Source organism: Lynx canadensis, chromosome E2 (genome assembly GCF_007474595.2).
Source record: "Lynx canadensis isolate LIC74 chromosome E2, mLynCan4.pri.v2, whole genome shotgun sequence".
NCBI lineage: Eukaryota > Metazoa > Chordata > Mammalia > Carnivora > Felidae > Lynx > Lynx canadensis.
In genome coordinates this window covers 53,020,914-53,046,598 of record NC_044317.1, presented here as the reverse complement: position 1 = coordinate 53,046,598, position 25,685 = coordinate 53,020,914, and the positions used below count along the sequence as shown (strand labels likewise).

Genomic DNA, 25,685 nt, shown 5'->3' with positions numbered 1-25,685 from the left:
CCATATCCACTGTCTCCCTGGGCCTCGGGCCTTATCGCTGCCCAAGTCCAGCTGGTTAATGTCTAGCCTGGAGCTCCTGGGAAAGTGGGGATGAGAGCAGAGGGGGGGAATCTGCCCAGGGATTGACACTTAATTGGCAGCACAAGGCAAGGGAATCTCAGGCCCAGACTCCTGGCTCTAAGGAAGGAGGGAGCTGCTGGTCAGGAGCCTTGGGTCTGCGGAGGGAGGGGGCTGGGGGTGAGGACTCCTGGGTCTGAGGGAGGAGCGCCTTGGGCGTCCCGACTCCTGGGCCTGAGGGAGGAGGGGCTGGGGACCTGAATCCCGGGTCTGACGGAGAGGGGGCTGGGGGTCAGGGCTCCTGGCTCTGCGGGAGGAGGGGGCTGGGGGCCGGGACTCCTGGGTCTGAGGGAGGAGGGGGCTGGGGGGGGGGGGGGGCCCGGCTGCCGGGGCTGAGGGAGAAGGGGGCTGGCGCCTGGCCTCCCGGGGCTGAGGCGGGCCAAGAGCTGAGCGAGCCAGGCCGGGCTCCCGAGGTCTCGGCACGCGTGTGGAAGGCGGGATCCCCCGGCCCCTCCTCCGCCGTCGGGCGCCGCCCCGCCCCCGCCCCCGCCCGGGCCCTCCGGAGCGTGTGCAGCGAGGAGCCGGCGGGCGAGCGGGCGTCCCCGCAGCCAGCGAGCGGGAGGAGGAGCCGCGCCGCGCCAGGGGCAGCCGAGGAGCCGAAGAGGGCGCCCCAGGTGAGAGCCTCGGCGCCTCCTCCCCCGGGATTCCGGCGTCCGGGTCGCCCTGCCCCCGGGTAGGGAGGGACGGGGGCGGGGCCTGCGGGGGCGGGGCTTGGCGGAGGAAACTGAGGCAGGAGGGAAGCGTTCCAGCCATGCAGCCGCTCGCCCCCGTCAGGGTCTCGGGAGACCAGACCCCCCGGCCTAAATCTTCTTTGGGAGGAGGGGCCTGGGAGTACGTATTCGGGGGTCCCTGGGGAGGAGGGTCCTAAACTCCAGAACTCCCGGGTCCGAGGGAGGAGGGCGCTGGGGGGGGGGGGGTCTGGACTCCTTGGTCCGAGGGAGGAGGGCGCGGGGCTCCCGGACCCCTGCATGTGAGAGAGGGCGCTGGGGATCTGGACTCGTGAAAAAGGGGAGGCAGCTGGGAACCAGAGCTCTAGGGTCTGATCAGGGGAGGTGGGAGCTGGGAGCTAGGACTTTCTGGTCTGAGGGAGGAGGTAGCTGGGGATCTACACTCCGGGTCCGGGTTGGATCAGCGTGGTTGGGTCCCTTCACACCCCTTTTTCCATTTCCCCATCTCCGAGCCAAAGCAGGCAGCCACTCCAGGTATGTGCAATAGAAGTGTCGGACGGGCCCTGGCCTGTCCTGTGAGGATAGAACATTCCAGGAAGCAGCCTCAGGGACCCAGGGCTTCTTGAGTGTGGGCCCTCAGGGACCCGGGGGTCCAGACGAGCACCGCCCCCGCCCTGTCTGGGAGATGAATGGGCCGTGGAGGATGTAATCTTTTCCAGCCTCCTCTACCCCTCCCACCCCTCCCCCACCGCCCTCCTCGCCCCTCCCCACACCTCCCCCATCTGCTTCCCATCCCAGCCAGGAGCCATCACCTGGTCAGGGAAGGGGCCCCAGGGAAGGGGGCGCGGCCTTGACTCCTGGGTACCCTACACTTTAAGAGGAACACAGAGAAGGGGAGTGTTCGCGTCCCCTCCCCCCACTTGCCCATATAACTTGCCTGTTCCCTTCTTCCCCTAGGTGGCTGCCCCTACCCTCTCCTGAGATGTCAGGAAGGAGGGGACCACCTGTGTCCCCCACCGGGGCCCCCCAGAGCCTGGGGGCCCCCAGCCCTGGAGCCTGGAGGTGGAGGAGGTGCTGACAGGTCTGGTAACCACCTGCTGCTTCCCAGTCCCCTCCACACCACTCTTTCCCAGAACCAGAGACTTCCAGAATATTGCAGAAAAACGGAAGCATCCACGCCCTCACCGCTATCTCCCAGCCCCTGGCCGATTTCTGGGACAGGGAAACTGAGGCCCCGCATGGCAGAGGAAATGTCTCGCCTTCTCAGTGGCAGTTTTGAGCTGAACTTGGGTCTTGCTAGGATTCCAGAACATGGCCTTTCTCAGCATTTTGAGACCTCCAACCTCCTCTAGGCTGCGGGACTTAGGGTTCTTCGGGGGTGTAGAGGTAGGAGGCAGAATGGAGTTGTCCCGACGGGGCTCAAGTCCTACCTCTGGTATTTGCTGGCTGTGTGGCCTGGTATAAGTCACTCACTTCTCAGCCTGTGTTTCTCCGTTCGTTGATTTGTTGGCTATTATTAGCGATAGTAGTAGAACAATTATGATTAATCTAGAAGCTGGGCAGTATCTAAGTCCTAGAGTATAAGGTCCCCCTCCTAAGGTTCTAGAACAAGGGCCTCCCCCTGGTTCTGGCATCCAGGTCCGCCTGGAGCTCCCAACTGCTGTCCCCCGTCCCCTACTCTGTTTTTACCCCATCTCTAATGCCGGCTCTCCCCTCCGTCCTCAGGTGCTCAGCGAGATGCTCCTCAGCCCCTCCTGCTCCCTCCCCATCCTCCTCCTTTTCCTCCTCCCCAGCGTTCCAATGGAGCCCCACCCCCCACCCTTACCACTGCCCCCCTTTCTAGCCCCTGAGTGGGACCTCCTGTCCCCCCGAGTAGCCCTGTCCAGGGGCACCCCCGCCGGGCCCCCTCTGCTCTTCCTGCTGGAGGCCGGGGCTTTTGGGGAGCCAGCAGGCCGCCCTGCCAACCGCAGCCGGCGAGGGGCGAGCGAGACAGCACCCGCAAGTCGCCGGGGAGAGCTGGCTGTGTGCGATGCGGTCAGCGGCTGGGTGACAGACCGCCGGACGGCCGTGGACCTGCGTGGGCGTGAGGTGGAGGTGCTGGGCGAGGTTCCCGCGGCTGGTGGCAGTCCCCTCCGCCAGTACTTCTTCGAGACCCGCTGCAAGGCTGACAGCACCGAGGAAGGTGGCCCCGGTGGGGGAGGAGGGGGCTGCCGGGGTGTGGACCGGAGGCACTGGGTATCTGAGTGCAAAGCCAAGCAGTCCTACGTGCGGGCACTGACCGCTGATGCCCAGGGCCGCGTAGGCTGGCGATGGATTCGAATTGACACTGCCTGCGTCTGCACGCTCCTCAGCCGGACTGGTCGGGCCTGAGTCCCATGCCCAGGAACTGGGCAGGCAGAGGAAGAAGACGGCTGGATCCCGAGGGACCTCAGGGGTGGTGGCCTGACCGCTCCGGGCCTCAGTTTGGGAACTTGTGAAATGGTCACACAATCACAGCTTTCTGATTCTGAGAGCTCAATCCGTGCCAGACAGGTGGTGGAACCAAATGGGGTTTTGAAGGATGAGTAGGAGTTCTCCTGGATGAACTTGAGGGTAATGATGATGATAATAATAGCCCAATTTTGCCGAGTGTCTACTGTTTATCAGCACTAATACACAATTTGTCAGATCAACTCTAGTGGATTCGACCATCAGAGGCCCTTGGCTTCTCAGTTGCTAACCACTTGATCTCAGAAGACATCTTGCTCACCCTGGAGAGAGTGACAAGGAAGTGATCTGTCAAGAAGTGGGTGGGGGAGCATAAAAACTGGAACACATAGGCAAGTAGCTGGGAGGTCGGGTTTGAATGAGAAATCTTACTTGGTCACATGGGGCAAGTGTTGGCTTCAAACGTTCTCTTTTGAGGTAGTGAGCCACCCGTCACAGAAGGAGCAAAAGCAAGGTTGACTGACCGGAGGCCAGGAGACTGGAGAATTTGGCCCTACTGGGAAGCTGGAGTCAGGTTTCTACTCCCTTTTCTGTCCCAACTTGTACCCATATTGGGAAAGAAATAGACCTTAGAAGTGTCCAGCTTGAGTGTGGCACGAGGTTCTGACCAATTGACCTGACTCCTGGCTGGAATCAGGGGTCATGTGGACAGTGAATGGGCCAGGGAAATCCAAAAGGAGAAGTGGCTCCAGAGGCCTGAATGAGGGGGTCAGTGGGACCCTGTGCCAGGCTGCAGAAGGTAGCCTCACTTTTCCCCATCTGAAGAATGGGTCAGTGGGGTTGAAAGAATGGGAGCCGAGGAGGCAGAGGCCTTGACGAAATGGCCTGTAAAGTGAGGAAGTACCAAGGGAAGTCAGGGGTAACCCTTCATATATCACCCGTCCATATCTTAAGACTTACCACACACACACACACACACACACACACACACACACACTCTTTTAGAACCAATTTTCCCATCCCCCACCAACCCAGACTGGGCCCCTGGGAAGGGTAGGGGTGGCAGGGCCAGGCGGGGACTGGCTGCCTCTGTTTCTACATCTCCGTGTTTCTAGATCTGTGGTTCCCCACCCTCTTTTTTTTTTTTTTTTTTTTTTTTTTTTTTGCCACCTCCCTCTCTCTCTCTCTTCCTGTCTCTTGTCTCTGGGTCAGTAGCTCTCTACCACTGTTTCTCATTCAGTGCCTCTCACCCATTCTTGAGTGCACTTTTCTTTCTCCTCAAAGCTCTCTCCACACCGCCTCCCTTCCCTTTTTTGCTAAGTATTTCCCTGTGTATTTGCCTGTGGGTCTCTCCCTCTTCACCCACCCCCATATCCAGGTGGAAGTTTTCAACCAAATCAAAGGCAGGCAGGACGCACGAAGCCAAAGCCCAGGCTGAGTCCTTCAGCAGACGCGGGGAGGGAGGGAGAGCCCTGGGGAAGTCTGGAAATCGTTACCCCTGAGGTAGGCAGGCCTGGCAGAGGGAGGAGGGGGCTGAGTGAGCTGGGACCCTGTAGGAAAGGGGGGGGGGTGTTTCTCCTGGGTTCCCTGAGGCAGTGGGTGGCCTCTGTCTCCTCCAACCTGGGGTCTCTGTGTCTCTAAGATTCCCTAAAACTCTGATCTATTTCCCCTTCCCCTCCGCCCCCTTTTCTGGCCATCCTTCTCTCTCTGGGACTCTTCTCCTCCACTTCTCTTGCGTTTCTGTGCCCCCTCTCTCCAAGTCCCTGTCACTTGTTGCCTGGGTCTCTTTCTCATTCTATCCAACCATCCACACACCTGCAGGCCCTCCATTGGCTGGGTTCAGGGTGGGCGGGTCCTGTCACCTGGGGCAACAGCGACAACAAGCCTGCTCCTGCTGGGCTACCCCACAGGGGTGGGACCATGGCTGGTCCCACCCTGGCTGTGCGCTATGGTCTGCCATGGTCCCCAATCTCTGGGACCGAGGTGCCTGGATCCTGGCCCAACTGGCATCTCACCAGCAGTGGTGTCGCCCACCACATTATCCCATCTGTTCCCTTTCCCCCGCCCACTGTGCAGGTAAGAGGACCCTAGGTTCCTGGCCGGGAGGAGACTGGGAGCCCAGACTCCTGTGTCTGAAGGAGAGGCCTGGGGGTCCAGACACCTGCTGAGAGAAAAGCGGATAGGGCGCTCGGGCTCCTCTCTGACTGAAGGAGGAGGGAGGGTCCCAGAGTCCTGGGTCTGAGAGAGGAGGGGCCAGCGAACGTGGACGCCTGGGAGGAAAGGGTTGAGGACTGCCGGGGAGAGATCAGGGCTCGCGGGCCAGACTTGAATCCTTTTAGCCGACGTCCTTGTCCCCAGTCCACGGTCGCGGAGCCCCTGCCCCCGGCCGCAAAGCAGGATTTACACATCTGGGATTTTGACGAGGTCATCAGCAGATGGGAGACCACCTATGGCTCGGCTTCCGTGCCCAAGACCCTCGGCGGGCCCTACGCACAGCCCAGGGCCCCAGAGCCTTCGGACCCCACGCGGACTGTGGGGATCAAGGATTTAGGAGAAAAGGTGAGGTGCTGGGATGCAGAGGTCCGCGGGGGGGGTGGGGGAGGAGGTCAGGGGTGGGGAACGCGCTGGAGCACGAGGCACCCTCACGTTGGGTCCCCGCGTCGCCTTCCCGCAGCTCAGACGCCGCGGCTGGCGCCTCCCGCTGGTCACAGAGCACCAGTGCAGTGAGACGAGGGCTCAGTACAGCGGCCGGCCGGGCCCGGACCGGAGCCCCACCTTCTACGTCGGGCCCCAGCCCCTGGAGCTTGCGGGCCACCACCGCGGAGGCCCTTCCCAGGTAGCGGAGAAGACCCGCTGCCACCTTGGGGCAGAGCCTGTAGCGCCTGAGGAGGGGCCGGAGGGGCTTTGAGGCTTGGGACCAGACTAGGAGAGCCTGGGGCGGGGAATTCTGAGTCTGGGGTCGGGGTTAAATGATGTGGAATGGAATCAGGTTACAGAGCCCGGGGGTGGAGCTTGGACGTCTTGAGGTGGGGCCAGAAGGAGGAGGGGACCGGGACCGAAATCGCAGCTCTGAAGCCGGGGCCGCGACCAGTAAATCCCGGGGCGGGGCAGGGAGGGGGGTTCTGAGGCGGGGGTCGGAGCGAGGTAGCGGAAGGTGCGTGGGGCGGGCCTTGAATATTCTGAGACCAGATCGGGTCGGGAGGCGGCGCTAGGCTTCCTTAGAGAGAGGATGAAGCGAAGAGGTACGTCTGTCCTACCTGCGACTGAATTCCAGGGGCGGGACGTGGAAGCTGAGTCTGGGGGCGGAGCTGGGAAAGTTTTGGGGGGCGGTGGTGGTGGTGGGGGGAGCTGGGCCTTGTGTTCGACGACCCGCAAGTGTTTGGATTTTGGAGTAACCCTCATAAGGGCTCTGATTTGGGGGAGCGAAGATAAAGCGTTCTGGCTTGCGACTGGTCAGGAAGGATTCGGATTCATCCAAGGAAGAGGCATCCTGAGCCTGGGCCCCCGGGCTTGGGATGGGTATGAAACCTTGCTTCATCCCTCCTCCCCCGATCCTCTGCAGGCTTTAATCCCTTGGACGAAGAACCCCGAGCTGTCCGGCCAGCCTTTCACGGTATCTGACCAGGGCGTCCTGGACCGCCATCAGCTCTATCTGACCACCTCGGCCAAGGACTTCCGGGCCTATCCGAAGTGAGTCTGGGTCCTCTCTCGGCACCGCCGCCAGCACACCTAACCCCGGCGTCGGCTCCCCCTGTCCGACTCAGTATCCTCAGTCTTCAGCTCCAGCACGCTCGAGAACCAGAGGTTCAGACCCCAGCCCCTACCTCTCTCAGCGCCCAGGTATTCCTAGTGTCAGCTCTCAGGAATATGAGACCTGCGGCTCGTCCTACAAGCGGTTCTGGACCGGGGGCGGGGCTCCGAGGGTCTCGGGCGGGACCTGCTTTGGTTCCCAGATACTTTTTCCCAAGGATTCGAAAATTCTAGATTCCCGGCCCTTAAGGACCTCGAGGGCCCAGGAATCGAGGCTAGGCATCCCCGACTCCCATCCTTCATAAGGGGTCCCCGAGTCCTGCAAGTGTGTCCTCGCCTCGGAACGCAGAGTTCGCGTCTACAGGCTCCTCAGGAGCCGAGGTCTGAACCTCAGCCTTGTCCCCAGGATCCAACGGTGCCTTCCCTCTCCTGCCTTCCCCCCCCCCCCCCCAGGAAGGAGTTGTCTGGACATCCCCGCAAGGACTCGCTGACCTGCTGGAGCTTTCAGAAGACGCCGCAGGTCTGGGGCCGGGACCCACAGCGGCCGCCCCGTCCGCGCTCCTCTCGGCCGCCAGGGATCCGCGTGCCCCACGTCCGCCCGGCGACGCTAGCCGTGCCGCACCGTGGGGCGTTGTCTCTGGCTCAGGAGTCCTACAGACCCCCGCTGCACCCGCTCCTCCGGCTCGATCGTTTCTGCCCTCTGGAGCTGCCCTGGGGCGGCCCCCACTGGAAGCCGGTGTCGGGCATCTACAGCGTGCCACAAGCCTACCGCACTGAGAACTCCAGCTACGGCAGCTTGAAGCTGACCCCGATCGGAGCCGGCAGCGCCGGCCCCGCCCAGAACACGCCCCCGGGCGGGGGCGGAGCCGAGTCTGGAAGACCCCCGGCTGGGGGGCACACTGGGCGGGGCTATGGTCGGGAAGCCCGCCCATCACGTGGGAGGGAGACGGAGGCCAGGACCCGCCCACTAGGCGTGAGCCGGACGAATCCCACCGGAGACTGACTAGGGTGACCGGGTCGGGGACGAGGATGGATGCTGAGCCTGGAAAATATACTTTGGGGCTGTGGGCTCGCGGGCGGGACACGCCCTCTACGACAGAGCGGGCGGGTTTACCTTAGTCAACGACAGAGTTAAAATAGCCTTAACCGTGCTCATTGCTGGGTTCGGCTCCGGGGGCCCGAGTGTGCGGGAGATGGGGCTCCCGCTCTACCCCTCGTGGAGGGAAGGCACGTCTGCGTACAGGTGGGACTCCGCCCCTGAGCACAGAATCCAGTATTGAAGCCACGCCCCCTCCGGGGTTAGGCTGTGGCACAGGAATGGCTTTCAGTGTGTGGCAGATGGAGTGGGGCTGAGGTCTGAGCCGATCACCATTCGAGGGTCCTTGAAGGGACAGCTCCAGCCTTCCCCTGGCTCCCACTCTGAGGGGCGGAGGCGGGGCTACGCCATCGGGGGCAAGGCCAGGGTCTCCCCATAGCCTATTTCCTATGAGCCCAACAGGACTTCGCTGGCACCTGACATAGCATCTGACGACTGAGTGAAGTCAGCTTCACCTTGGGCGCACCGAGAGGCAGGAGCCTCTCGGGGTGTGGGGGCAGGGGCCACTCCACTGAGCCACTCCCGCACACTTCCCTGACCTTTTCCGTTTCTCGCCCCCGGAAGGATTAGTGTCCAGGTTACCCCATCATGCCGCCACCCCCAGTGGCCTTGCCGCCCCCACAGCCTGCAAGTATAAGACCAGGTAAACATCATAGGGGAGGCACCCAGGATGGAGATGCTCCAGGTAAGGCTGTGGGGTCCCCGAGGCCCTTTGCAACTCCATCCAGGTCACAGCTGGCACAGAGGGAGAGTCCTGTGACTTGATGGAGGAGGCTTCTTTCTGGAAGGGTGTGGACAGCCAGCAGGCTTCCGGCCAGGAGGAAGCAGGTGGAACAGGGCCTGAGGGTGGGAATCTGCGGGGTCGGGACGATCTGGGGCTCCTGAGTATTGGGGCAGGGGATCCAAGTGGGATGAATGGGCCCTGAATGGACGACGTCAGGCAGGGGAGCTGGGCCCCTGAACGGGTTCGTGTGAGGGATGGGAGGGTGAGGGCCCAGGGTATTGGTGTCTGGCAGGCCCTGAGACGCCGGCCTTGTCCCAGGGGCTGCTGCTGCTGTGGCTGCTGCTGAATGTGGGTGGGGTGTGGACATCCAGGGGGCCGCTGCGGCCGCTGTGCCGGCCCATCAACGCCACCCTGGCTGCTGAGAACGAGGCCTGCCCCGTCTGTGTCACCTTCACCACCACCATCTGTGCCGGCTACTGCCCCAGCATGGTGAGCTGCGGGGGTGGGGATGGACGGGCGGGGGGCCTGGAACGGGTGCTGCCACCTCGGCTCCAGAGTGGATCACTGAGGACCAGGCCCACAGAAAATGGGAAATGGCAGCCTGGACAGAAGGGTGGCCTGCCCCCACCTCCCGCAGGGGCTGGGCACGAGGGAGGGAGGAAGAAAGAGCGCAGAGGGTCGGCTGCAATGCCGGACCTGTGGGGGGCGGGGGGGGTGGGCACAGCGGGGCGGAGCTCGAGGGAGGGCCTGACCACGCCCCCCTCATCCCCGCCCCGGCCTCCAGATGCGAGTGCTGCCGGCGGCCCTGCCCCCTGTGCCCCAGCCCGTGTGCACCTACCGTGAACTGCGCTTTGCCTCCGTCCGGCTCCCCGGATGCCCGCCTGGTGTGGACCCCGTGGTCTCCTTCCCCGTGGCCCTCAGCTGTCGCTGCGGGCCCTGCCGCCTCAGCAGCTCCGACTGTGGGGGTCCCAGGGCCCAACCCTTGGCCTGTGACCGCCCCCCACTCCCGGGCCTCCTGTTCCTCTAAGGACCCCTCACCCCAATGCCTGGAGCCAGCAGCTGCTCTTTTCTACCCCTCCCAATAAAAGCTTCTCACACTGCACTCCGGTTGTCTTTTGTCAGGCTTAGGGTACGCGTATGAGTACGTACACACACACACACAGGCTCAGAATGGGTCCGATATCAGAACCATTTTATACAAAGTCACAGTGTCAGAACTCCAATAGAAAACAGAGAGGGGGGGGGGAGGGAGGGCGAGGGTCACATCAGCTCAGGAGGTGTCCATGGTTTCGCCTTCTGTGAGGAGAAGGAAGGCCATGTGGTCAGGGGGCTGGGACTGAGCCCTCTGGGACTGGGGGGGTGAGGCAGGGGCAGCAGGGGACACTCACTGAGCTCATTGAAGAGAAAGGCATCCTGGTACTCCTTCATGTACTGTGTAGAGCGCGACTCGTCCAGAAAGAGCGAGTAGACCCGCTTGATGTCATCTACCTGGACTTCCGTGCCCTGAGAGGGGATGACAAGACCTCAGTGCCCCCCCGCCCCCCCCCACCGGATTGGTAGGTCACGGTGGGGACGGGGGGGGGGGGATGGGGTTAGCACGCATCCCTCCTCGGCCACCTCCCCACTGTGGGCCCAACCCCTCTGGTCCTCAGTCTCTTCATCTGTAAAATGGACCGAACGGCATTAACTTCTAGCTGCCAGACATTTACTAAGCACCTGCAACGTATCAGGCCGGGAGATACAGGTATAAACTCGACAGACCCCAGTCCCCCCCCCCCCCGCCCCCCGCCTTTGCAAATGTATGTTCTAGGACTGAAGGCGACGACCCACTCTCAGCCCTTGGAGCAGTGAGCGCGCCGTTCACTCGCTCAGGCTGGCCCCCGCGTGCTTACTCGGCGGGCTGACCTTGCGCTTCCGGCACACCAGGCTGGCGGCCGTGATGAGCTGGATGGCGTAGCGCAGCGACGTCTCCAGCCCGATGCGGGTCAGCACCGTGTAGGCGTCCTCACTCATCTCTACGTCTTCCTCCTCGCACCTGCCGGCAGGCGGGGCGGGAGCGGGGGTGAGCCGGGGCTGCCCTCCCCCACCCCCGCCCTGGGCGCCGCTGGGCATCCTGGGGTCGCGTGGAATCTAGGTCCTTGGCCTCCAGACCCTCCCCGTCCAGGGTCCTACCCCCCAGTGTCAGCCACTGGCTCGTGCCCTCCCTTCTCTACTGTGGCCCCCCGCCCCCAGATCAGAGGCCACTGCTTGGATGCCCAGCCCAGCCCAGCCGCTTGCAGGCCCAGAGGCCTCCCCTCCTCAGACCTCGCTGCCCCCACTTGCCAGGCAGGGTGGACGCCGGCCCTGCCGCCCAGGCCCACGGCCCGGTCCCGCCCCAGGACGCCAGGCGGCCCTGTGCATACCGGATGCGGAGGATCTGTTTCGTGTCCTTCTCACTGTAGGGCGAGGTGGAGACGATGAGCAGTCGGTCCAGGAGGTCGATGGGGATGCCGTGGGGGCTCTGATAGCTGGTACCCCGGATCCTGGGGAGGAGGGGGAAGTGAGGGCTGTCAGGACGATGCGCCCAGAACCCAGCGCTCTGTGCCCTCTACTTGGAATACCCCACCCCCTCCCCTCCACCGCAGCCCACTCACTGGGCAAATACCACTTAACCTTCAGCTCATGGCTGCACCACCCACCAGGCAGCCGTCCCTTGACTGCGTCACCGCCCCTGTAGAGCTGGGGTGGCTTTAGCTACGTGTCTATGTCCAGGATTACCGGATCAAGGTCCTACTCCCCTGCGGGACGCCCAGCTCCGTAGGGGGAGGGACTGCACCGGTCCTGTTCCCTGCTGTACCTGGCCCAGCACAAGCCCGGCACATGGCAGGTGCCAGGGAACTGAGCGGGGCCTCGTTATTTGTGACAGTTACGTTCTGAATAGTGGGGCAAACGCTCATTAGCAAACGATGAACCCCTGCTTCTAGGGGAAATCCAATCAGGTTCTTGTGGGCCTATGTGGTCACGATACTTTTGTCGACCAACATATAACCTGGTTCTATGTGTTCCCGCATTTTTTTTAATGTTTATTTATTTTTAAAAGACAAGAGACAGAGCACAAGGCGGGGAGGGGCAGAGAGAGGAGACACAGCATCCGAAGCGGGCTCCAGGGTCTGAGCTGTCAGCACAGAGCCCGACGTGGGGCTCGAACCCACAAACTGTGCCATCATGACCTGAGCCGGAGTCAGATGCTTAATCAACTGAGCCACCCAGGCACCGCCGAATTCCTGTTTAAAGACATCTTATTTGGGGAACCTGGGTGGCTCAGTTGGTTAAGCATCCAACGCTTGACTTCCTCTTGGGTCACGATCTCATGGTTCATGAGTTCAAGCCCGGCGTCTGGCTCTGTGCTGACGGTGAAAACCCTGCTTGGCATTCTCTCTGTCTCCCTCTCTCTGTCTCTCTCTGCCCCTGCCCTGCTCACTCTCGCTCTCTAAAATAAACTTAAACAAACACGCCATCACCAACAAAGAGCATAAAGTGTGACAACGTGGCAATAAATAGATCACAAAAAGAACACGCGTTTGCAGCATGCGAGCTGAGACTAGAAGGCAGAATGTCACCTTGTCGGACCTGAGTCTGGGGCGTCCACCTCAGGGGACCCAAATTTTTTGCCACTCTGCGCGCGTCTGCACAGGAGCACAACAGTGCCACGAATCCTGACTCAGGAGTTACAAGTAAATTTCAGGGAGAGTACGCAGACTCCCAAATAGGTCACGTGCAAATAACGAGGAGCAAGTGGGTTTGCTGCCTGTCTCAGAAGGCGTCCCGTGCAGACAAGGCAGACAAGAGAGCACCAGGGCCAGGGGTAGTGGCAACACCCGAGGGCAGACGTTCCAAGCTTTACCAGAACCTGGGGCACTTCGTGTGTCCAGAATTTTTCCGTGGCGTCCTTAGGGCCCAAAGAAATATTAAGTTGTATTACGCAGTTTGGTCTAAGTGACCTAACTGGAGTGATTTATGCAGTGTCCAACACGGGTCACCGTGCTTCCCTCAAAAACTTAAAACATCCCGCAGCACTTGTGTGTTTTCTGCAGCGCCCGGGGGATGCCCCGGCACACAGCTTGGGAACCGTAGCCGCAAAGGGTACAGAAACAGAAAGACAGAAAGAACAGGGTCCCTCGACTTCCTCGTGGAACGGAGTTGCCTGCCTACCTTGTGCAAGGTCCCGGCAGGGAGCTCAACAAACAGGTCCTGTTTGCCCTGTGGCTACACCCACCGCCCGGGGCACCCCGTTTCCCCGGGGGCCGTTGAGGGGGCTCACCGGGTGATGCCTCGGTTGGTGGCCATGATGAGGACCGGCGCCATGTCACTTTCCAGGGCCCGATTGAGGAAGGAGAAGCTCTCAATGTCCAGCATGTGCACCTCGTCGATGAACAGCACCTGGGAGCCACTGAGGGTCAAACCCACCGCCCAGGCCTCTCTGCTCCCGCCTCCCCCGACCGCAAGCCACCTGCCCTCCCCCAGTACTCACTCCAGGGATGATCTCCGCCTTGCCCTCCTCACGCCACTCAGCCACCTTGGCGTTGATCTGCTCTCGGACTTCTGACTTGATCTCCCCGGTGTCGCCTGTGGGAAGCGGGAGTGTCAGGGGACAGGGATCCAGGGCCGGAGGGCGGCCAAAGATAAAGACGGGACGCCAGGGACAGAGGGAAGAGAGACCAAGACCGGAGTGGCAAAGCGACAGAAGGGCCGGGAAACGTCCCAGAGAGGAGGAGAACCAGAGACAGAGACCCCAGGGAGAAGTGATGGCAGGACACGCGTGCCCCCCATTGGGCAACCTTAAGGGGCCCCACCTGAGAAGAGAGCCAGGAAGCCCTGGGTGCGGGAGTTGATGACGTCGATCTCATGCAGGGACACCGTGTGCACCACCTCCTTGCGTTTCTGGAGCTCCCCGTCTGGACACTGCACAAACTTGGTCTGTGGGGCCGGGAGGGGTGGGAGAGACAAGAGCAGAGAAGAGCATGAAAGGGGGGCCCGAAGGGGCTGTCTGGGGGTGGGGGGCGGGGAGACGGGATCCCTGAAATGGAGCTGAGGATCCAGAAACCCCAGGTCCAAGAGGCAGTCGCGGCTAGGGCATTCGAGAGCACTGAAGGACTGGGGGTTCCTGGAGGACCTCGGCCTTCACGAGCAAACTGCTACGTTGAAGTGCCCTGGCTGTCCCAGAGGGTACAGGGAAGAACCAGGAGTGCCGGGGACATGTGGTTCTGGGCCATGGGGGTGAGGGAGGAGATGCAAACATCCCAGAGCCTGGAGCGAAGGGATCCCCAGAGCCCTGGCCCACCTGGGAACCCATGGCGTCATAGTCGCGAGCGCGTGTGAAGGAGCGGCCCAGCTTGGAGATCTTGCCCGTGGCCTTGTCGATGGTGATCACATCCCTGCGGAGGGGGGGAAGGGCAGGGGTGAGGACAGGAAAGGCCCCAAGCTCCCCTACCCCGGCCACCCAGCGTAGCCCCCGCCGCTCACCCGGCCTGGACCTTGTCCTTGGTCAGGGACTCGATCATCTTGGTGCCCAGGTCGTATATGGTCTCCATCTCCGTGGTCTTAAGGGTCAGCTTCCCTACCTTAGAGCCCTGAGAGGGGGGACACGCCAGGCAAGGAGTTTCAGAGGGGGCCCAATGTCTCCCCAACACAGCCTCAAAATGGGCACGACGCAGGGATGCTTCTGGGGGTGGTGGATATAGTCACGGTCATGACCGTGGTGATGGCCTCATGGGTACACACGTATGCCAAAACTTAACACCCTGCAAACTTTATTATTATTTTTTATTTGCTTTTAACATTTATTTATTTTTGAGAGACAGAGACAGAGTGTGAGCAGGGGAGGGGCAGAGAGAGAGGGAGACACAGAATCCAAAGCAGGTTCCAGGCTCCCAGCTGTCAGCACAGAGGCCGATGCGGGGCTCGAACTCATGCACCGTGAGATCATGACCTGAGCCGAAGTCGGACGCGTAACCAACTGAGCCACCCAGGCGCCCCGTCCTAACACCCTGCAAACTTTCGATGTGTGCAGCTTTTGTAAGTCAATGGCACCTCAGGAAACCGATGACTAAAATCCCAGGAAGCAAACACCCAACAACCTACCTAAAAGATCAAATCCATAAAAACAACACGGACTAGGGGTCCCACGACATGGGGGTCACACTCTCCCATTCTTTGTTTCATATCCAAATAACAGGTGTTTTTTTGTTTTTTCGTTTTTTTATTGATCACAAACCCAGAAAACAGAGCTAAGCTAAACACAGCTAAGGTAACAAAAACGCCACACTCCCTCCCCACAAGATAACACAGTCAACATCTTTAAGGCTTTTCCAGCAGATCCACCTGTCTCTTCCTTCCAGTTCTTTCTGCAGGGACAGGTGGCAGGATAAAAGAGTTGGGATTAAGGAGGGAGATAAAGGTGATTTCGGTTTTACGCCTTTATTTTTATTTTTAAAGATTTATTTATTGGGGCGCCTCAGTGGTTCAGTCGGTTGAGCATCCGACTTTGGCTCAGGTCATGATCTCACGGTTCGTGAGTTCAAGCCCTGTGTCAGGCTCTGTGCTGACAGCTTGGAGCCTGGAGCCTGCCTTGGATTCTGTGCCTCCCTCTCTCTCTCTGCCCCTCTCCCGCTTACTCTCTGAGCAGGCTCAGTGCTACCAGTGCAGAGGCCGATGCAGGGCTCGAACCCACAAACCATGAGATCATGACCTGAGTTGAAACCAAAAAAGAGGTGCTTAACCGACTGAGCCACTCAGGCGCCCCTGGTTTTACATTTAAAAAAAAATTTTTTTTCTTAACGTTTATTCATTTCTGAGAGAGAGAGAGCACAAGCGGGGGAGGAGCAGAGACAGAAAGAGGGAGACACAGAATCCAAAGCAGGCTCCAGGCTCTGAGCTGTTAGCACAGAGCCCTACGTGGGACTGGAACTCACGGACCATAAGATCATGACCCGAGCTGAAGTCGGCAACTTAACCGACTGAGCCACCCAGGCGCCCCCCCAACTGTTGGAAACTTTTAAGGAGAGGATGTATTCATGTATTTCTTCTGTAATAAAAATTGAATTTTTTTTCATTTTTCTTTTAATGTTTATTTTTGAGAGAGACAGAGAGAGAGAGAGAGAGAGAGAGAGAGAGAGAGCGAGCACAAGCAGGGGAGGGGCAGGGAGAGAGTGAGAGGAGACACAGAATTCGAAGCAGGTTCCAGGCCCTGAGCTGTCAGCACAGAGCCCGACGTGAACTGTGAGATCATGACCTGAGCCGGGGTCGGATGCTTAACCAACTGAGCCACCCAATAAAAACTGAATTACAAAGAACCATCTTGGGGGCAGGACACCTGGCTGGCTCAGTCGATGGAGCCTAATCTTAGGGTTGTGCATTTCAGTCCCATGTTGGGGGTAGAATTTACTTTAAAACAAAACAAAACAAAAAGAACTATCTGGGGACTAGTTTTCTCTATACTCACATACCCTCCTACCATATTTCTTAAATTCAAAATGTAATTGCCGATGGATGGGACTAATTTAGAAGACTGCAGACAGGTGTTAAAAGTGCAAGTCAACTGGGGCTCCCGGGTGGCTCAGTCAGTTAAACGTCGGACTTCGGCTCAGGTCATGGTCTTGCGGTTCGTGAGTTCGAGCCCCGCGTCGGGCCCTGTGCTGACAGCTCAGAGCCTGGAGCCTGCTTCGGATTCTGTGTCTCCCTCTCATTCTGTTCCTCCCCTGCTTGCACCCTGTCTCTGTCTCTCTCAAAAACAAAATTAAGATTAAAAAAAAGATTAAAAAGTGCAAGTCAATGTAATTACACATCTTAAATCTATTTCCGCTGAAAACGATGAGCAACCAAGAGACGGTGTCCACAGTATAAGACACAGAGACAGAAGGTGACTCTGTGTGAGGTCAACAGGCTTGAGGCATGTCTAAGTGTCCTTTCGTTTAGCATGTTTCTAGAAACTGCCACTTAGGCATGTAAAAGAGAATGACAAACCAGAGAAAACGACAAACTCAAAGTCACTTAATGCTGCAGGACTCCACTTATAAAAAAAATTTTTACTTTTGATAAAAAGAGAGAGAGAGGGGGGGGGGGGGGGGGGGAGGGACAGAGAAAATCCTAAGCAGGTCCCGTGCCGTCAGCACAGAGCCCGATGTGGGTCTTGATCCCACAAACCTTGAGATCATATCCTGAGCCGAAATCACAAGCCCGATGCTTCACCAACTGAGCCACCCAGGAGCCCCTTCATGGTGGTTTTAAGGGTATTTGCCTTAGAAGAACTTACCAGACTACACACTTATTTTACGTGGTTCTTTACATCCGTTTTCTTTTACGACAAAAGTGTTAAAATTCTTAGCTTCATAAAAAGGGAGCGACTAAGGATGACGGGGCGCCCGGGGGGCTCAGTTGGCTAAGCGTCCGACTTCCACTCACGTCATGATCTCTTGGTTTGGTGGGTTCGAGCCCCCGCATCAGGCTCTGTGCGGTCAGCTCAGAACCCGCTTCGGATCCTCTGTCTTTCTCTCTCTGGCTCCCCTTCTGCCACTTGCGCACACGCGCTTGTGTGCTCTGTCTCTCTCTCTCTCTCTCAAAAAAAAAAAAAAATTAAGAAAGAAAAAAGGCAGCGAATCACAACTACCAATCATAGCTACGTAAGCTGGATAGGAAAAACTTTTTGCTCTAAGCTGTACAGATGCCACAGAACAGGTTCTTAGGTTGAACCATTAAGGATTCGTGGTGAGAAACTTCCAGAGATTCTCTGTCGTGACACCACTTGGTTTAACTGCTCACGGTGTCGCTCACAGATGGGATAAACCGTCAACTCAACTGACCCCCTACCGTAGGCACGCAGAGGGGTCCAACCCGCAGCTCAAGAACATTCCACGGATGCTGACCTCAGCCAGGACCGGCCGCCACCTGACCCTTCAGCGGACTCACCGTCCCCGTCGCTGGCCGATCGATCTGGATCTCCACCACCTCGCCTTCGATGATCTCGGTCTCCTCCCTGGGCAGAGAAAGGGCGTGATCAAGAGAGCCCAACGCTCGGGCCCTCAGGAATCGCTAACTCCCATGAGCCCTTGGGCACAGGACAAGCCGAAGAAGGCAGGGGTCATCCGAGGCCGCCGGGAGCTGCCTTCTTCCCCTGCACCGGGTCCTGGGCTTACTTGATGCGAACCCCGATAGACCGCCGGAAGGCCTGCGTCAGCGCCTCTGTCTTGCTCATCTCCAGGGAGAAGATCTCGCTGCCCGCGATGGCTGTGAATGGGGTGTCAGGGCCCAGGGCCTGTGCCATACCTGGGGAAGGGGTGGCCTGGTTAGGTGGGGGCAGCCTGGCACCAGGTCCCCAAAAGCTACTCGGGGTCAACGCAGCTCTTCTCGCTCCTCGGGAAGGAGCGTAGTTGAGGTGGGCTCGGCGCTGGGGGTGGTCAGGGAGACGCAGAGGAAGCCAGTGACGACTTAGAGCCGTCGCGCTGCCCAGGGGGCCAACCTCCTGACCCTATAATCCGGCCAAGCCCCTCTCCCAGTCTCCAGGATCTGTTTAGCCTCCAGGCTCAGGGGTAATGAGCAAGAGTAGAGGCCAAAAGAGGGCTGAAAGGGTAGTTAAGGGTGGGGGCTCGAGCCAGACCCAGGTTCGAGTCCCGGCTCCGCCACGAGGCGTGGGAACCACCACGAGGACGGGTCTCCTCTCCGGCTGGAGGACAGAGGGGCTGTTCTTACAGCCACTTCAAGCACCGAGCCACGTCTCACAGACAGGAAGTCACTGAACCTTTCTGACCGATGGGAGGCGGGAACCCTTCTTGGTCCCTTTTTCGTGGGCCGCGCTCGGTGCCTGGACAGCCTGCTCCCTATTGTCTGTCCCAGGGACTCCCCGGCATCCTGCAAGTCTTAGCTGTGCTCCTGATTCATCTGGAAAGTCTCCCCTGCTCCCTCCTTAGGGCCAGGAGTCTCTTCTGTCCATCACAGCACACTGTGTCCCCAGAACGGAAACTCCCGAAAAGTCAAGGCTTCGGTCTTACTCATCTAAGTGTCCTCAGTGTCTGGCCCAGGGCCTGGACCCCCATTTTATTAAGGAAGCAATGGCCCACATTCAAACACAAGAAATGTTTTAATGTCTCAGCGTGTTGCAGCGGAGACGTGTTGTGACCAGACGATTAAGCTCTAGTCAATAAGACAGAAGCAAAAGTGTGTGGGAGCCCAAAGGCAGCCGCTTAAAGGGAGTGACGTTTAAAGGGAGGGAAGTACACCCTCACTGCAGGTCCCCTTTCTCCTACATGGGAGCATGGGCGCGAAGGCTGGAGCTTAGGCAACCCTCTTGGAACATGAGGTGACCCTGACATGGCAGCGAGTGCCTAAATGGCCAACATTCAGACTCTTCTATGTGAGAGAACGAACCAGAGAGTTTAAGACCCTGCCATTTTGGGTCGTCGGTTAAATGTGGCTGAACCCAAGCTTGATTTACACAGGAAGGATTATCTTCCTGTGTAAGAGACCAGAAAAGCTCCTGCCCCGAGAGGCCTCTCACCCATGGCGATGGCTGTCTTCCCCGTGCCCGGCTGGCCAGCGATGAGGACCGCCCGCCCGGCGATCTTCCCTTCCCGGATCATCTCCAGCACAACCCCAGCTGCCCGCCGGGCTGCGAGCTGCCCCACCATGCCCTGGGAAGCCTGCAGGGGGGGAGGCGAGAATACACCAGGTTACCTCCTATTGGGCTGCAACCCCTTTTCCAGCCCCTCCTGCCTAGTGACATGAAAGGGCACGGTGTTAGCTAGGACTTGGAGAAAAGGGAAGAAAGCCTTTTCCGCCCCAATATCTTCAGACAATTCAGACGCTAGGGGCACCTGCGTGGCTCTGTCGGTTAAGCATCTGACTCTTGGTTTCGGCTCAGGTTATGATCTCACGGTTCTTGAGTTCAAGCCCTGTGCCCGGCTCTGTGTTGACAGCATGGAGCCTGCTTGGGATTCTCTGTCTCCCACTGTCTCTGCCCTCTGCCCCTCCCCCACAAATAAATAAACAGTAAGATAAAAAAAAAGAAAGAAATAAAAAAAAATCTCTACTTGTGGCTGAATTTTATCAGTAAGTAGCCAAAGTTCCGGGAGCTCCTAAGTCACCCCAGGGGCCTAGGTGGCCCTCCCCGCCTGAGGCCTCCGCGGATCAGCTTTCCCATCCCACTGCGCCCAACCCTACCTGCCGTGGCTCCAAGGCGTCGTCCAGCCCCAGCCCCCGGATGTGGGAGTGCGCGCCTGCGTTGGGGGAAAGAACCAGAAGACACGGTTACCAGCCGGCTCGTGGTGACGTGTGGCCTGAGGAAAAGGGCTCCTTCCCTCAGCCCTGGTTTCCTCCTTGGTCAAATGGGGGGCCCGAGTCTCCCCCTCACCGGGAGGATGGCTGATGGTGGTAAATGCTCAATAAACTGGAGCTGCCCTTAGGATACGGCACAGCAGGACCTGAATCACCGAGACCTGGCTAACTACATCATCAGATCAGGAACTAACTGTGACAGCGAGCGGTCACAATTATTTTGTGTTTATAGCCTAATGGCCTCACAGGGTTCTTATTTCGTTCCATGTAACCCCGAGAAACAGTGAGTCCCAGCGATGATCACCCCGGAGTGCTTCTGGGGTTTAGTCACCGCCTCAGGCCCTCAACATGAACTTGAGGGAACCCAGAGACATTAAACTCCTTGCCCGAGATCACACGGCCAGTAAGAGGTAAAGACGTGGGATTTCAATGGTGCACACCAGACCCGGGCTGGGAAACTACAGCCTGGAGGCCAGTCACTTGTTTTTGTAAATCCAGTTTCATTGGGGGCGCCTGGGTGGCTCAGTCGGTTGAACGTCCGACTTCAGCTCAGGTCATGATCTCACTGTCCGTGAGTTTGAGGCCTGCATCGGGCTCTGTGCTGACCGCTCAGAGCCTGGAGCCTGCTTCGGATTCTGTGTCTCCCTCTCTCTCTGCCCCTCCCCCCGCCAAAATAAATACACATTAAAAGAATGAGTACAGCCTCCTCCGTGCAGGTAAAGCACTTTTTGGTGGCTGCACCCTGCGGGCCCCACCGCACCCCAGCTTCGTGCTCCTGCCTTCACAGCTTCCTCGGTGCGTGAGCCAGGACCAGTGGCTTGGCTGCTCTGAGTCTCGGTTTCCTCAGCTAAAAATGGGATAAGGGTCGCCACACACCCTCTCCGGGGATAGTGAGAGAATTCGGAACTCACGCGTGCGCTGGTTAGCTGTGGAGCGCCCACTCTGCCGAGGCCCCTGCTGGGGACACAGCCAGAAACGAGCCAGAGCTGGTCCCTGCCCTCGCGGAACTAATGGCACAGCGTGGGAGGGGTGCACGGGCCGACCCCAGCAAGCGCTCAGCAAACACCCGCTTTTACGATTTCCTGGCAAAACGTTGGTACGCCCAGGAGCCTAACCGGGCTAGGCCCCCACGTGCCTTGCTGAGCCCGCTCTGCAACTCGGGATTCTCTGCATCATCAGACAGGGGGACAGGGTGGGAGGCAGGCCACCCCACTCTCAGGGTTCCTGGGCAGGGCTCTGTTGAAGGCAGGCAGGGTCTAGGTCCCTGTTTTCGTGACCCACGCTCACTCACCGATACGTTCAATCCTCGTCACGTCTCGGATCTCTGGGACCTTGGTTGTGGCTGTCTGGGAGCGGAGGAAGACACATCAGAAGCGCGCTCGCGGTCCCCGTTTTCGCCAGCTCCTCTGTCCCTCCCGCCCACGGCCTGGGAGGAAGTCCTTTCCGTGCCTCTTCCCCGTGGGCAGGCCAAGAGCCCACACACCTGTCACTCTCATCCTTCTCGTTGGTCACCAACTAAATGCTGGTTGACTGACCACAGTACACCGAGTTCCAGAAAGACAAGGACCGTGTCTGTCTCGTTCACACCTCTGTCCCCGGGGCCTCAGCCCGTTGTTGGGTGCCCAGGAATTGTGTGGTTAAGAAAGAAGCCCCCCTCGCTCTCCCACAACCCTGATAACGGACACGAACGCGGAATAGCAAGCTGGACGTGGTGTGGCCCCTGACTGCCCAGCCCCCTGTGCCACGCTGCCTGGATCTTTGTCACTAGGCCTTTGCACGTGCACATCCCAGAGTCCTTTGCCCAGGCCCGACTAGTTCTGGGGTCTCCGGATGTCCAGACAGAACAAAAGGTCTCCTCTGGGGGCGCCTGGGTGGCGCAGTCGGTTAAGCGTCCGACTTCAGCCAGGTCACGATCTCGCGTTCCGTGAGTTCGAGCCCCGCGTCAGGCTCTGGGCTGACGGCTCAGAGCCTGGAGCCTGTTTCCGATTCTGTGTCTCCCTCTCTCTCTGCCCCTCGCCCGTTCATGCTCTGTCTCTCTCTGTCCCAAAAATAAATAAACGTTGAAAAAAAAAATTTAAAAAAAAAAAAAGGTCTCCTCTGGGAGCCTGCTATCTCCCTGTGCGATCTCACACATAGGAGGGAGACTGTCAGATCAATGTTCTCGGCTCCAATAGACGGGACTCCCATGAAGGGTACAGCCCACATCTCGCCTGTTCACTTGGGGTGCAGTGTTTGCGGGGTGGGTGAATGATGTGCTGTACGGAAATGCTGAGCTCATTCAACAAGCCAAGTACCAAGTCCTCTGGGATCGCCAGCTCTCCGAAAAGAGGAGCCGGCCGCCATCTCTTGTCCTATAGCGGCGAGAGAGGAGTAGATACCTCCCCGGGACAATTCGAGAACGCCCAGAAGATTCACACAGGTGTCCACGGCAGCCTTATCCACAAGAGCCACATGCGCTTTTGTAAAGCTTATTTATTTACTTGGGAAAACCCAAAATGTCCGCCAACAGATGCATGGCTAAACAAAACGTGATACGTCCACGCTTGGAGTAGCATTCAGCCATACAAAGAAAGTTCTGGGGTGCCTGGGTGGCTCAGTCGGTTAAGCGTCTGACTCTTGATGTTGGCCTAGGTCATGATCTCACGGTTCGTGATTTCAAGCCCCACGTCGGGCTCTGTGCTGGCAGCACGGAGCCTGCTTGGGACTCTCTCTCTCTCTGTGTCCCTCCCCTGCTCTTTCTCTCTCTCTCAAAATGAATGATCTTTAAAAAAATGAAAACATCACGTTAAGTGAAAGAAGGTAGACACAAAAGGTCACAGATGGTGTGCCATCCTTGGCCTGAAAGGTCCAGGATGAGCAAACCCACACAGGCAGGAAGCACATTAGTGGTGGCCTAGAGGCCTAGAGCCAGAGGGTACGGGAGGGCTGGGGGATCGTGGCCAAGAGGTACAGGGTTTCCTTCTGGGGAGGATGAAAAATGTCCTGAAACTGACTGAGGTGATGATTGCACAACTGTGAACGCACCAGAGACACTGACCTATCCGTTTAAAATGGGTAACTTGTACGGCAGGGGGATGATATTGCAATAAGGCTGTTAAAAAAAATCGGGGCGGTGGGTCTTAGGCTGTATTATTTGCAGACACTGGAGTATCTCACAACTTCTTTCCTTTTTTTTTTTTTTTTAAACCTTATTTATTTAAGTAATCTCTACACTCAACGTGGGGCTCGAACTCAAGACCCCGAGATCAAGCGTTGCCGCTCCGTTGACTGCGCCAGGCACACGCCCCTCACAATTTCTAATAAGGAAAGGAAAGCCTAAGAAGCCAACCTGTTGATCCAGTGCCTCGGTCACCTGCCTCCAACACCTCTTCCCTCCTACAGGTCTCTCTTCTTCCACCAGGAGAGGAGACTGAGGCGTCCAACCTAGTGGAGCCTTCAGTCTCCGGAACCGAGTTTAGACCCCCACACATCTCCACACAGCCCATCAGACCCCACTTGAGGCAATAAATGGACGTGGATCCAGAAATCCCAACCCCCCCCCCTTTTGTTTTTTAGCATTTCTTCTTCTTATTATTATTAATGCTTATTTATTTTTGATAGAAACAGAGCACAAGCCAGGGAGGGGCAGAGAAGAGCGAGACACAGAATCCGAAGCAGGCTCCAGGCTCCGAGCTGTCAGCACAGAGCCCGATGCGGGGCTCGAACCCACGGACCATGCGATCATGACCTGAACTGAAGTCAGACGCTTAACCGACTGAGCCACCCAGGCGCCCCCAGAAATCTCAACCCTTAACGATCCCAACACAAATAGACTTGCGTCCTACAAGGCCTTCCGTTTCACGAGAAGCCTCTCCTACGCTGTGCTGTCCACTGACCCCGTGGAAGTAAAGATCATTTAAAAAGCTTTAAGTTTATTTATTCATTTCGAGAGAAACAGAGAGAGTGAGTGGGGGAGGGGCAGAGAAAGAGGGAAAATCCCAAGCAGGCTCCACACTGTCAGCACCGTCAGCAGAGAGCCCAATGCAGGGCTTGAACTCAAACTCACCAATCGTGAGATCATGACCTGAGCAGAGACCAAGAGTCTGACGCTTAATGGACTGAGCCACCCGGCGCCCTAAGCAGAGGTCATTTTAAAACTCAGCACCCACCATCCCTTTCAAACTTCCAACAGTTCATCCATGTTCCTGGGAACTGGGTCTCAGGAGTGGGGCCATTATCTTTCCTCTTCTTCCCTACCCACCCCCTTTTGCCATGGCAGCAGCCACAGACTCAAGTCCCGCCCCCATCCCTCCGGGTCGCTATGGGAACCCAAGTAGCTGGAAACCCAGTTCAACCCCCAAGCTAAGGCCACATCCCTTCTTCTTCCAGATGTTTCTCGGGCGAGTACTTGGTGCCTGGGCCAGTGCCGCTGGCCCCTCCTTTACAGAGCTCACATGCACTCATTCATTCAAACATTCAAGTGATAACTTACTGAGCATCCACACGGAGTATGAGGTGCTGCAACAGGAAAATGGCCAAAACAATTCCATGACGAGATCCCACACCTCTGGAACCCCATCCCCACGGACACCCTCCAGGTTCTCAACACTCTTGTGGCTCAAGGCTAAGCAACTTCACGCTCTCAAGCACACAGACAGGTCCCCACCTGGGCTTTCTCCTATAGTCAGGTGCCATTTATACAACCCTCATTAGACTTCAGGGCAAAAGACTGGGGAACTGGCTGCTGATTGCACTCAGAAGATGGGAAGCTGGAGTTCCCATAACACGATGCAGTCAGATCTGATCACTGAGCCCTTGAATATCCACTTGAATCCAGGATAATAGGAGTCCAGTCCCCAGCCCCTCCTCCCTCAGCCTCAGGAGTCCGGGCCCCCAGCACCTTTTCCCCTCAGATCCAGGGGTCCGGGCACCCAACACCCTCCTCCCTTAGATCCAGGAGTCCAGTCTCCAGCCCCCTCCTCCCTTAGACTCAGAAGTCCTGGCCCCCAGCACCTTCCTCCCTCAGATCTAGGGGTCCGGACCCCCAGGCCCCTCCTCCCTTAGATCCAAGGATCCAGGTCCTCAGTCCCCTTCCCGCTCCGACTCGGGAGTGTGGGTTTTCCCCTCCGCTCTCCGCACGCCGCACTTACCACGGTTGCCATGATGCTCACCAACCGCCAATATCCTAGCGGAAACGGAAACGCGCTAGAAACGAGGCGTTCTGGTCCCTCTAGACGGCTAAGGTCCTCCAAAGATCTCGGCGTTCCTTCATAAATATGCAAACTCTCCTTGTGTGGGCGTGGCGTCACTTTTCAGGACCCGCTCTTCCGCCGAGGCTGAGCTGGTAAATGGGTGCCCGGAACTCCTGGGTCGGTTCCCAACGCCTCCTGACCCCTCCCTTTACCCAGGCCTCCTTGCCGAGACTGATTGCAAAATTCTTAAGACTTCTTTGGGCAACCACACGTCCCCCACGCTCCCTTTCCTCCTTATTCCACCCTCTCCTCTCTCTGCTAACGCTGGAGCCTCAAGTTTAGGATTGACAGAGCTGAGGGCCAATCCGCTAGCACAGCGACAAGCCGCGCCCCCTGAGGCTCTCATTGACCGCTGGGGGGGGCGGAGC

General features: G+C 58.4%; 4 protein-coding genes across 7 annotated transcripts; 3 read left to right on the top strand and 1 right to left on the bottom strand.

The window, feature by feature from the left end:
- Nucleotides 1-2,371: 2,371 nt before the first annotated feature.
- NTF4 (neurotrophin 4) lies at nt 2,372-3,429 on the top strand. Its single transcript, XM_032591425.1, has one exon. The coding sequence runs from the start codon at nt 2,523-2,525 to the stop codon at nt 3,153-3,155; it is 633 nt and encodes a 210-aa protein (XP_032447316.1). The 5' UTR covers nt 2,372-2,522; the 3' UTR covers nt 3,156-3,429.
- Nucleotides 3,430-5,091: 1,662 nt separating this feature from the next.
- On the top strand, nt 5,092-9,145 carry LOC115503049. Of its 3 annotated transcripts, XR_003965290.1 has the most exons (6): nt 5,092-5,288; nt 5,571-5,771; nt 5,887-6,048; nt 6,775-6,902; nt 7,416-8,886; nt 9,101-9,145. XR_003965290.1 is itself a non-coding variant. In XM_030299030.1 (5 exons), exons 1-5 carry the CDS (start codon nt 5,133-5,135, stop codon nt 7,963-7,965), a joined length of 1,197 nt encoding a protein of 398 aa, XP_030154890.1. In that variant the 5' UTR covers nt 5,092-5,132; the 3' UTR covers nt 7,966-9,094. The 3 variants fall into 3 exon arrangements, 2 of the variants coding, with proteins under 2 accessions (XP_030154890.1, XP_030154891.1); XM_030299030.1 differs by lacking the exon at nt 9,101-9,145 and having other exon boundaries at nt 7,416-9,094; XM_030299031.1 differs by lacking the exons at nt 5,887-6,048; nt 9,101-9,145 and having other exon boundaries at nt 7,416-9,094.
- On the top strand, nt 8,729-9,884 carry LOC115502166 (lutropin subunit beta). Its single transcript, XM_030297358.1, has 3 exons — nt 8,729-8,743; nt 9,035-9,271; nt 9,567-9,884. The coding sequence occupies exons 1-3, from the start codon at nt 8,729-8,731 to the stop codon at nt 9,807-9,809; spliced, it is 495 nt and encodes a 164-aa protein (XP_030153218.1). The 3' UTR covers nt 9,810-9,884.
- A 63-nt stretch (nt 9,885-9,947) lies between these two features.
- On the bottom strand, nt 9,948-25,596 carry RUVBL2 (RuvB like AAA ATPase 2). Of its 2 annotated transcripts, XM_030299027.1 has the most exons (15): nt 25,216-25,595; nt 21,378-21,432; nt 19,973-20,028; nt 19,311-19,452; nt 17,953-18,082; nt 17,726-17,792; nt 14,285-14,391; nt 14,103-14,196; nt 13,615-13,738; nt 13,293-13,387; nt 13,083-13,201; nt 11,185-11,304; nt 10,688-10,817; nt 10,171-10,285; nt 9,948-10,078 (listed from the first exon to the last, which is right to left on the bottom strand). In XM_030299027.1, the coding sequence occupies exons 1-15, from the start codon at nt 25,225-25,227 to the stop codon at nt 10,053-10,055; spliced, it is 1,392 nt and encodes a 463-aa protein (XP_030154887.1). In that variant the 5' UTR covers nt 25,228-25,595; the 3' UTR covers nt 9,948-10,052. The 2 variants fall into 2 exon arrangements, with proteins under 2 accessions (XP_030154887.1, XP_030154888.1); XM_030299028.1 differs by lacking the exon at nt 9,948-10,078 and having other exon boundaries at nt 10,177-10,285; nt 10,675-10,817; nt 25,216-25,596.
- Between the last annotated feature and the right edge of the window lie 89 nt (nt 25,597-25,685).